This window comes from Pecten maximus, chromosome 18, assembly GCF_902652985.1.
Source record: "Pecten maximus chromosome 18, xPecMax1.1, whole genome shotgun sequence".
NCBI classification, from domain to species: domain Eukaryota; kingdom Metazoa; phylum Mollusca; class Bivalvia; order Pectinida; family Pectinidae; genus Pecten; species Pecten maximus.
The window spans coordinates 20,124,041-20,136,525 of NC_047032.1; the positions used below are offsets into that span (position 1 = coordinate 20,124,041).

At 40.1% G+C, this 12,485-nt stretch overlaps 1 protein-coding gene across 1 annotated transcript; it reads left to right on the forward strand.

The window, feature by feature from the left end:
* Positions 1–10,295: 10,295 nt before the first annotated feature.
* On the forward strand, positions 10,296–11,673 carry LOC117316296 (glutenin, high molecular weight subunit DY10-like). The gene is made up of 2 exons (XM_033870835.1): positions 10,296–10,354; positions 10,479–11,673. The coding sequence occupies exons 1-2, from the start codon at positions 10,296–10,298 to the stop codon at positions 11,671–11,673; spliced, it is 1,254 nt and encodes a 417-aa protein (XP_033726726.1).
* The last annotated feature ends 812 nt before the right edge of the window (positions 11,674–12,485 follow it).

A 12,485-nucleotide genomic window follows, 5' to 3' on the forward strand; every position in this document is an offset into this window, starting at 1 on the left:
GGTTATAGACTGTTGTCTCCCTAGAAACCTCTGGTTATAGACTGTTGTCTCCCTAGAAACCTCTGGTTATAGACTGTTGTCTCCCTAGACATCACATGTTATAGACTGTTGTCTCACTAGACACCCCTGGTTATAGACTGTTGTCTCCCTAGACATCACATGTTATAGACTGTTGTCTCCCTAGACACCACATGTTATAGACTGTTGTCTCCCTAGACATCACATGTTATAGACTGTTGTCTCCCTAGACATCACATGTTATAGACTGTTGTCTCCCTAGACACCACAGGTTATAGACTGTTGTCTCCCTAGAAACCTCTGGTTATAGACTGTTGTCTCCCTAGAAACCTCTGGTTATAGACTGTTGTCTCCCTAGACATCACATGTTATAGACTGTTGTCTCCCTAGAAACCTCTGGTTATAGACTGTTGTCTCCATAGACACCTGTGGTTAGACTGTTGTCTCCCAAGACACCTCTGGTTAAGACGTCTGGTTGAATATTGTTGTCTCCCTAGGCACCTTTGGTTATAGACTGTTGTCTCCCTAGACACCTGTGGTTAGACTGTTGTCTCCCTAGACACCTCTGGTTAGACTGTTGTCTCCCTAGACAGCTCTGGTTAGACTGTTGTCTCCCTAGACAGCTCTGGTTATAGACTGTTGTCTCCCTAGACACCTTTGGTTATAGACTGTTGTCTCCCTAGACACCTATGGTTAGACTGTTGTCTCCCTAGGCACCTTTGGTTAGACTGTTGTCTCCCTAGACATCTTTTGTTTGACTGTTGTCTCCCTAGACACCTCGCTAGACTGTTGTCTCCCTAGACACCTCGCTAGACTGTTGTCTCCCTAGACACCTTGTTAGACTGTTGTCTCCCTAGACACTTCTTGTTTGATTGTTGTCTCCCTAGGCACCTTTGGTTAGACTGTTGTCTCCCTAGGCACCTTTGGTTATAGACTGCTGTCTCCCTAGACAGCTCTGGTTAGACTGTTGTCTCCCTAGGCACCTTTGGTTAGACTGTTGTCTCCCTAGGCACCTTTGGTTAGACTGTTGTCTCCCTAGGCACCTTTGGTTATAGACTGCTGTCTCCCTAGACATCTCTGGTTAGACTGTTGTCTCCCTAGGCACCTTTGGTTAGACTGTTGTCTCCCTAGGCACCTTTGGTTAGACTGTTGTCTCCCTACGCATGTGGGTTAATGTTGCATTTATAATTAAAAAGAACAAAAAACGTCATGTTTTAATATCAATTCAATATTTAATGATTTCCCGGTTAGTTCTGTTTGTTTTCTTGATCGGGTTTTAATGTTAGGTGTCGAACGTCTTTATCGGGATGTTTTCGTCGTTCCTCGTGTTCTCGCGTGGTCACGTGACCGGCACGAAGGACTACATTAACACTTGGTCGGTAAATATGGCCAGAGCACCCGACCAACGTATTTTGTCGTACAAACAAATATGATACACTTATTCATCGTGCTAAGAAACTGAGAAAAAGTGCTGTACATTCTTCTATTTATTCAAGTATGGTTACATAACGGCGTTATAAACTGGTGTTAATTGAGGAAGTGCCGATTAATTGACTACTTTTTAAGTAATTTTGACGATGTTTGTCATTTTCGTAAGAATGTACAGCACTTTTCGTTGTTCTCATACAATTACTTTCACGCTCTTACCTGTTTCATAAGTATTGATTTAGGGTAGTCGGGTGCTCTAGGACGATTCATAGAGCAAGTGTTAATGTTCATTCTCCAATATTGGAACTCTTCAGTGTTTTAAGTATCGAAATCGACATTAAGAAACGAACAAACGTTAATAAACGAATGCAATGGATCGTAATTAATTCAATTAATTATTAACAGATGATTTCCAAAGACATAAGGTATAGTTAGAAGTTTTCGGCTGTACACATGCAAGTTTGTAAATTCGTCACTGTGATAAAACCACCGTCCTCGCCGTTGCCATGACAGCCGATCGAAGCTGCGATTACGAATGCACTGACAAAGTGAAAGTTGAAGTATTTTTCGCAACATGCCGTTTAAACTTAAAATTATATTCACACCTCATATTGATTGGGGTTGTTTAATCATACCTGATCAATTGAATTATCAGAAAACTAACAAAAACACTAAAAAACACAGAATGAAGCCTTCCTGTCAGGCAGTGCAGACACAACGCGGGATCTGTAAACAATGTGACGTCATTGGAATGTACAAGCTGCAACAATGTACAACAATGTATATTTTACATGAATACACTAATGAACAACAAAACGGGACGCAACATTAACCTACATGCGTAGACATCTTTTGTTTGACTGTTGTCTCCCTAGACAGCTCTGGTTAGACTGCTGTCTCCCTAGGTACCTTTGGTTAGACTGTTGTCTCCCTAGGCACCTTTGGTTAGACTGTTGTCTCCCTAGACACCTCGCTAGACTGTTGTCTACCTAGACACCTTGTTAGACTGTTGTCTCCCTAGACACCTCCCTAGACTGTTGTCTCCCTAGACACCTTGTTAGACTGTTGTCTCCCTAGAAACCTCGCTAGACTGTTGTCTCCCTAGACACCTTGTTAGACTGTTGTCTCCCTAGACACCTCGCTAGACTGTTGTCTCCCTAGACACCTTGTTAGACTGTTGTCTCCCTAGACACCTCGCTAGACTGTTGTCTCCCTAGACACCTTGTTAGACTGTTGTCTCCCTAGACACCTCGCTAGACTGTTGTCTCTCTAGACACCTTGTTAGACTGTTGTCTCCCTAGACACTTCTTGTTTGATTGTTGTCTCCCTAGACACCTTGTTAGACTGTTGTCTCCCTAGACACCTTGTTAGACTGTTGTCTCCCTAGACATCTTTGGTTTTAGACTGTTGTCTCCCTATACAGCTCTGGTTAGACTATTGTCTCCCTAGGCACCTTTGGTTTTAGACTGTTGTTTCCCTAGATACCTCTGGGTATAGACTGTTGTCTCCCTAGACAGCTCTGGTTAGAGTGTTGTCTCCCTAGACACCTCTAGGTATAGACTGTTGTCTCCCTAGACACCCCTGGGTATATACTGATGTCTCCCTATACACCACTGGTTATAGACTGTTGTCTCCATAGACACCTCGGGTATAGACTGTTGTCTCCATAGACACCTCTGGGTATAGACTGTTGTCTCCCTAGACACCACTGGGTATAGACTGTTGTCTCCCTAAACACCACTGGTTAGACTGTTGTCTCCATAGACACCACTGGTTAGACTGTTGTCTCCCTAGACACCTCGGGTATAGACTGTTGTCTCCCTAGACACATCTGGGTATAGACTGTTGTCTCCCTAGACACATCTGGGTATAGATTGGTGTCTCCATAGACACCACTGGTTAGACTGTTGTCTCCCTAGACACCTCGGGTATAGACTGTTGTCTCCCTAGACACATCTGGGTATAGACTGTTGTCTCCCTAGACACCTCGGGTATAGAATGTTGTCTCCCTAGACACATCTGGGTATAGACTGTTGCTTCCCTTAGATCCATTTTAATTCCTAGTTTTGAACACAGCAAATAATAATTTTCCTCGCTATGTGAACTGAAAAACAAGATATTTTCATTTAAAATGTTAATGTCGACACGATGAGGTTGCTCTATATTAAGATTCATTTATTTTATTTCTTTATTTAATTGACTAATGAATTGAGATTTGTATAGTATTGGTATCTTTTGAGTGATTAATAAGTTGGTTGACTAATTGATGTAGTTTTCTCATTAACGACCAGTTAACCAAATTGAACCACATCAGAGACCAATACCCGACCATTGTGTAGACATATATCCTGACCTCTTTGTTGTAGATGTAGACAATTCTGTCGTAGAAACATAAGTAACATACGACGTATATACTTCACTACGTATACAATATGTGTTGACTTTATCGTAGTGGCATGGAAAACCTTTTAATCACACGGACGATCGTGTCCACTCGGCCATGACGAACTTCATACGATGTAAGAAATACCATAATGAAGGTTAATTTTTAACGTAAAGTGGTGTGTCAATGTTTATGCTAATATACAAACAATTGTGAAGTTTAAATTCCTCGTTTAAATATTAGCCTGTGTTCACAAGAGGGGACGACAATGTGTCCTAATAATGACTAGAGAGTAGGGAATTAGAGGAGTCGCTTTTATAGACGCAAGTACTACTCAATGTGGAATGATGATACGTGTGGGTATGGCCAGGGACGTATAATAAGATATGTCCCAGGTATGGCCTACAATATTAATGTGACCCACCTCACATGGAACCAGTGTAATAGGGAAGTATATAGTGTGGCTCCACCCGTGTCGAGGGAGACATTCAGAAGATGAAAAATGTAGAAAAACAAGAGAAAAGATAAGATCCCAAATTTAGTCGCCTCTTGCGAATGATCCATCGGGGCAGCAAGGACAATTCCTGTGTAACGATGAAAATGGACCCCCGTGGAAAATCGAACAGGGACGCCGTGGAAAACTGACTCTCCTGTTGAAAATGGACCCCATCAGGTCTCTCTTCTCCACGTGTAGCCTGTTGAAAACGGAAGCCGTTGAAAAGTGAACCATATGCACATGTTGCTCTGATAACAGCACTGTTATAAGATACAAGTCTGTATACAATTTAACAAGCATAAGATATTGATCGATATTGATTAACAATTCGATCTTTGGTGACCCATATAATGACCTTTGGTATATCTTCAAACTATAACATGATATGCATGTAAAATTTATACGATATTGATCAACATGGATTGATGATTTGACCTGTGACCTTTGGTGACCTTTGGTATATCTTCAAACTGTAAATTGATATGTATACGATATTGATCGATATTGACCTTTGACCTTGGTTGACCCATATAATGACCTTTCGTATACATTTTAACAATAATAAGATATTCATGTATATGATATTAATCGACATGGATAAACAATTTGTCCTATTAAACGTTTGGTTATCTATTCATAAACAGAGATCCACTGTAACAGTTGAATATGGAACCGGTGCCATTTTAACATATACTATAGAAATTGGTCAGTATGTTGTGGGGTCCAATTTCAACGTTGAATACGGAACCGGGTTAATTTTTAATGTAATTGGTAAAGGTTGATAATATTTTCTTTTCGATTATCTTAACTTGGGAATCCCATTGAACGTTGAATACGAAACCGGTGTCATTTTGAATATTTGATACGTAAATGGTTCAACATGTGGGGCCAATTTTCTACGTTTCAAATATTACATCCGGTCATTAAGAGTAGCTATAATATTGATTATCATATTCCAATGTAAATGTTCAACGATGGACATGACACACGTTATCTTTCTTTTGTTGGATTAGATACAATGAATGAATCAAATACTAGCTAAATGGCAATGTCTTCAGTGACACCTTTTGACTGATTAATTCTTTGCAGGAGTATGAAAACATCAATATGATGTGGTTTCACTTAGTGAATTGATTGCGTTTTGCATTCTTGGCTGGTGTACAGTTGTGTATGTATGTATTTTTTCTGTCGTTACAAACAATTAGTATGCAGGCATGCTCCCTAGCGGACAACTTTTAATTAAGTAATTGAAACTAGATAAGACCACATATCTGAGTTTATACAGTTTATTCATCCCTCTTACAACCAGGAAATTAGGTTGGAAAGGATAATACTGTTTTATAATATTATTTTCGATATATGCTGCAACTAATATCAAAGTAAGTGATTTGTCCTTTTAAACACAACTTAACCAATAATTTTCATATACATAATGAAAATCACATAAAATCAACGTTATCAATCAGTCCCGCCATTAATACAAAATTGAATCTTGTTCACCCGATTTTGAACAATATCCTGACATTCATATAGAATCAGATACATTTTAAAGCATTTGCTAAATTTCCCTATGGGACCCGCCCCTCAGAGCTCAGGTGGGTCAGATCAACTGCTTATACAACATTAATTTACCTTCATCCAAGGACACTTCAAACCAATGTCTTGTTCCTCCTTAAGAAGAAGACGGATTTTAAAGAATTTACTTACTACACTTCCCCTATGAGGTCTTAGTCCTCTGGCCCCGGGTCTGTCTCATCGTTTATCTACAAAAGTAAATTATCTTAACCCAATGATGCTTCAGACGCAATTTGAACAATATCGTGTAATTCTTACGGAAGAAGAAGTATTTTTAACTGAGCGGCCGGGAACTGTGGTCTCCCCACCTGGCAGGCGGGAGGACTGAGCGGTCGGGTACTATGGCCTCCCCAACTGGCTATAAAAAAAAATTCCTCCTCCGAAAAAGGGGACAGCCCACCTCCCCCCCTGGATCCGCTAGTGTACATTCATTAGAGGTCTAGAAGTGATGTTATGGCAAAACCATGCAGAAAAAATTGTGATTTGTTCGCATTTTACCATTTTGTGGACTTTTTAGCACCGAAATCCACTTTAAAGTTTTTGAGATCCGTTTTGGAAAGCTTCTAAGTCCAAAAGTATACTCCTCACACCCTTCTTATTTGGCTTATATATTTATTAGAAGTCAAGAAGTGATGTTATAGCAAAATCATGCAGAAAGAAATTGTATTTTTTTGGCATTTTAATAAGTGGACTTATTTTTTTGGCATAAAAACCCTCTTTAAAGATTTTTGGCGTAAGTTTTGGAAAGCTTGTTAGTACATCCATTAGAGGTCTAGGAGCGATATTATGTGACGTACAATTTCAAAATGACATGCTTATACACACATAAAAAATGAATGCATAGTGTGATTGCTGCCGCCGGTGAGCTTTCGCAATCATTGATTGCACTTGTAAACTGTAGGCAAATACAGTACATGCATTCTGGTTTGTCAGAGTTACCTCCCTTTGTTTAACGCAGTCATTGCTAGCCCATAGAGCCAATGTAAAATGTGCGTTTGTTACTTCACATTCAGCGTTCAAGTGTATTTGGTGAGTTAACAAAAAATTCAAGTACTACGTATTTGTAAACTATTCAAACATGTTGTAACTTGAGTTACTCTATTTTTTCGCAAAGTTGACCTGACTAGTTTTATTTTACCACGCGATACTGGATATGAACATTCCAGTGTTAAAGACAGAAGTTTTTACTCCGGTATCAACATTGTACAGTCTTAATTGAGACTACTAAAGACGACATCTTGGAGAATCAAAGACTTCCCACTTGTATCTCCCTATTTAAATTCCCCAATTGGCCTTCTAGATATCGGAACTTCAGTTCTTCAAAATCACTGTTGAGTCGTAGATATCGGAACTTTGAACAGTCCCTTTGAATCACTGTTGAGTCCTAGATATCGGAACTTTGATCAGTCCCTTTGAATCACTGATGAGTCGTAGTTAATGGACCTGTTCTGCCTTGGAATCACTGATGCGTCCTAGATATCGGAACTTTACCCCATTAGAATCACTGATGCGTCCTAGATATCGGAACTTTACCCCATTAGAATCACTGATGCGTCCTAGATATCGGAACTTTACCCCATTAGAATCACTCATGCGTCCTAGATATCGGAACTTTACCCCATTAGAATCACTGATGCGTCCTAGATATCGGAACTTTACCCCATTAGAATCACTCATGCGTCCTAGATATCGGAACTTTACCCCATTAGAATCACTCATGCGTCCTAGATATCGGAACTTTACCCCATTAGAATCACTCATGCGTCCTAGATATCTGACCTTTACCCCATTAGAATCACTCATACGTCCTAGATATCGGAACTTTACCCCATTAGAATCACTGATGCGTCCTAGATATCGGAACTTTACCCCATTAGAATCACTGATGCGTCCTAGATATCGGAACTTTACCCCATTAGAATCACTGATGCGTCCTAGATATCGGAACTTTACCCCATTACAATCACTGATGCGTCCTAGATATCGGAACTTTACCCCATTAGAATCACTGATGCGTCCTAGATATCGGAACTTTACCCCATTAGAATCACTGATGCGTCCTAGATATCGGAACTTTACCCCATTAGAATCACTGATGCGTCCTAGATATCGGAACTTTACCCCATTAGAATCACTGATGTGTCCTAGATCTCTGACCTTAAGTGCCCTAGAATAACTGTTGAGTCCAAGATGTCTTATCTTTAGTCCCTTAGAATCACTGATGAGTCCTAGATATCGGAACTTTACCCCATTAGAATCACTGATGTGTCCTAGATCTCTGACCTTAAGTGCCCTAGAATAACTGTTGAGTCCAAGATGTCTTATCTTTAGTCCGTTAGAATCACTGATGCGTCCTAGATATCGGAACTTTACCCCATTAGAATCACTCATGCGTCCTAGATATCGGAACTTTACCCCATTAGAATCACTCATGCGTCCTAGATATCGGAACTTTACCCCATTAGAATCACTGATGCGTCTTAGATATCGGAACTTTACCCCATTAGAATCACTGATGTGTCTTAGATCTCTGACCTTAAGTGCCCTAGAATAACTGTTGAGTCCAAGATGTCTTATCTTTAGTCCCTTAGAATCACTGATGAGTCCTAGATATCGGAACTTTACCCCATTAGAATCACTGATGTGTCCTAGATCTCTGACCTTAAGTGCCCTAGAATAACTGTTGAGTCCAAGATGTCTTATCTTTAGTCCCTTAGAATCACTGATGCGTCCTAGATATCGGAACTTTACCCCATTAGAATCACTGATGCGTCCTAGATATCGGAACTTTACCCCATTAGAATCACTCATGCGTCCTAGATATCTGACCTTTACCCCATTAGAATCACTCATGCGTCCTAGATATCGGAACTTTACCCCATTAGAATCACTGATGCGTCCTAGATATCGGAACTTTACCCCATTAGAATCACTGATGCGTCCTAGATATCGGAACTTTACCCCATTAGAATCACTGATGCGTCCTAGATATCGGAACTTTACCCCATTAGAATCACTGATGCGTCCTAGATATCGGAACTTTACCCCATTAGAATCACTGATGCGTCCTAGATATCGGAACTTTACCCCATTAGAATCACTGATGCGTCCTAGATATCGGAACTTTACCCCATTAGAATCACTGATGCGTCCTAGATATCGGAACTTTACCCCATTAGAATCACTGATGTGTCCTAGATCTCTGACCTTAAGTGCCCTAGAATAACTGTTGAGTCCAAGATGTCTTATCTTTAGTCCCTTAGAATCACTGATGAGTCCTAGATATCGGAACTTTACCCCATTAGAATCACTGATGTGTCCTAGATCTCTGACCTTAAGTGCCCTAGAATAACTGTTGAGTCCAAGATGTCTTATCTTTAGTCCGTTAGAATCACTGATGCGTCCTAGATATCGGAACTTTACCCCATTAGAATCACTCATGCGTCCTAGATATCGGAACTTTACCCCATTAGAATCACTCATGCGTCCTAGATATCGGAACTTTACCCCATTAGAATCACTGATGCGTCTTAGATATCGGAACTTTACCCCATTAGAATCACTGATGTGTCTTAGATCTCTGACCTTAAGTGCCCTAGAATAACTGTTGAGTCCAAGATGTCTTATCTTTAGTCCCTTAGAATCACTGATGAGTCCTAGATATCGGAACTTTACCCCATTAGAATCACTGATGTGTCCTAGATCTCTGACCTTAAGTGCCCTAGAATAACTGTTGAGTCCAAGATGTCTTATCTTTAGTCCTTTAGAATCACTGATGCGTCCTAGATATCGGAACTTTACCCCATTAGAATCACTGATGCGTCCTAGATATCGGAACTTTACCCCATTAGAATCACTCATGCGTCCTAGATATCAGAACTTTACCCCATTAGAATCACTGATGCGTCCTAGATATCTGAACTTTACCCCATTAGAATCACTGATGTGTCCTAGATCTCTGACCTGAAGTGCCCTAGAATAACTGTTGAGTCCAAGATGTCTTATCTTTAGTCCCTTAGAATCACTGATGAGTCCTAGATATCGGAACATTACCCCTTTAGAATCACTGATGTGTCCTAGATCTCTGACCTTAAGTGCCCTAGAATAACTGTTGAGTCCAAAATTTCTTATCCTAAGTCCCTTAGAATCACTGATGAGTCCTAGATATCGGAACTTTACTCCCTTATAATTAGCTGCACAGGCCTCTTTCTGGTGGAACTGTTGGTTTTTAAGAATGATGAATAGACTAACAAAGATATTCTTCTGATCAGTTTCTCACAGATAGAATTTTTTTCGTTGTCGTCGTCGTCGTCATCGTCATCATCCACACTCGATATATCACCATTTTCATAATATACATTCAGATACATGAACTAATTCCTCACAGATAGATAGATGGAGAGCACGTGTAGAACAAATAATGATACCTGCTCTCCGACAGAAATCGTGTGTCCGTCAGTACAGGACAAGTTCCTAATTTGTAGACCTACGTCCTGGTACTTGGCCCTACATTGCTATTAGATCCCTTCCGAAGCTGTGCGAAGAAGTCTCTTGTGTAAATGCGCCGTTCCCAACTAGTACAGGCGAGCGTAAAACACTAGTAAATGGACAGTTCCCAACTAGTACAGGCGAGCGTAAAACACTAGTAAATGGACAGTTCCCAACTAGTACAGGCGAGCGTAAAACAATAGTAAATGGTCAGTTCCCAACTAGTACAGGCGAGCGTAAAACACTAGTAAATGGTCAGTTCCCAACTAGTACAGGCGAGCGTAAAACACTAGTAAATGGTCAGTTCCCAACTAGTACAGGCGAGCGTAAAACACTAGTAAATGGTCAGTTCCCAACTAGTACAGGCGAGCGTAAAACACTAGTAAATGGTCAGTTCCCAACTAGTACAGGCGAGCGTAAAACACTAGTAAATGGTCAGTTCCCAACTAGTACAGGCGAGCGTAAAACACTAGTAAATGGTCAGTTCCCAACTAGTACAGGCGAGCGTAAAACACTAGTAAATGGACAGTTCCCAACTAGTACAGGCGAGCGTAAAACACTAGTAAATGGACAGTTCCCAACTAGTACAGGCGAGCGTAAAACACTAGTAAATGGACAGTTCCCAACTAGTACAGGCGAGCGTAAAACACTAGTAAATGGTCAGTTCCCAACTAGTACAGGCGAGCGTAAAACACTAGTAAATGGTCAGTTCCCAACTAGTACAGGCGAGCGTAAAACACTAGTAAATGGTCAGTTCCCAACTAGTACAGGCGAGCGTAAAACACTAGTAAATGGTCAGTTCCCAACTAGTACAGGCGAGCGTAAAACACTAGTAAATGGTCAGTTCCCAACTAGTACAGGCGAGCGTAAAACACTAGTAAATGGTCAGTTCCCAACTAGTACAGGCGAGCGTAAAACACTAGTAAATGGTCAGTTCCCAACTAGTACAGGCGAGCGTAAAACACTAGTAAATGGACAGTTCCCAACTAGTACAGGCGAGCGTAAAACACTAGTAAATGGTCAGTTCCCAACTAGTACAGGCGAGCGTAAAACACTAGTAAATGGTCAGTTCCCAACTAGTACAGGCGAGCGTAAAACACTAGTAAATGGTCAGTTCCCAACTAGTACAGGCGAGCGTAAAACACTAGTAAATGGTCAGTTCCAAACTAGTACAGGCGAGCGTAAAACACTAGTAAATGGTCAGTTCTCAACTAGTACAGGCGAGCGTAAAACACTAGTAAATGGTCAGTTCCCAACTAGTACAGGCGAGCGTAGAACAATGTAAATGGTCAGTTCCCAACTAGTACAGGCGAGCGTAAAACACTAGTAAATGGTCAGTATAATTTATTGTAGTCCGGTTCTATCACAGGAGCTAGTTTTTATTGATTAGACATAATATAATGTTTGTGTATCAGATTAATGTGATGATTATTGATATACTAAATGTATATTGAATCAGACAATATTCTGATGCTCCAATATTTTCGAATTACTAATCAATAGCAATGAACTCCTGTGGTTCGGACCTATGCTAGTGTAGAGACCCTTAAAGGCATTGACATATAATTATAGGTGTTGGTTAAACCAATGATCAACATATGGAAGGGAGTATAGTTTTGTATTGAAGTGCGTGTAAAATGGAGTATCATAATTCTGCTGTATCGTGCTTATTGCAATATCTTCAACGTGTGAACGGTTATAATTCTTTTGAATTTAAATCATTCTTTATAAATAGCAAACAATACACAAAAGGATTGGAGTCTAGTTATCACAGCTTATCAATGTCCTCTCCGTAATACAATTAACTTATCAATGTCCTGTCCGTAATACAATTATACACATAACTTATCAATGTCCTGTCCGTAATACAATTATACATATAACTTATCAATGTCCTCTCTATAATACAATTATACATATAACGTATCAATGTCCTATCCGTAATACAATTATACACATAACTTATCAATGTCCTCTCCGTAATACAATTATACATATAACGTATCAATGTCCTATCCGTAATACAATTATACATATAACTTATCAATGTCCTCTCCGTAATACAATTATATATATAACTTATCAATGTCCTCTCCG

Bases quoted from the DNA above. Each gene is read 5' to 3' on its own strand.
- LOC117316296 (XM_033870835.1), top strand. From the start codon at position 10,296: ATGGAGAGCACGTGTAGAACAAATAATGATACCTGCTCTCCGACAGAA. The intron at 10,355-10,478 runs GTCAGTACAGGA...GTTCCCAACTAG, and splicing joins CCGACAGAAATCGTGTGTCC to TACAGGCGAGCGTAAAACAC.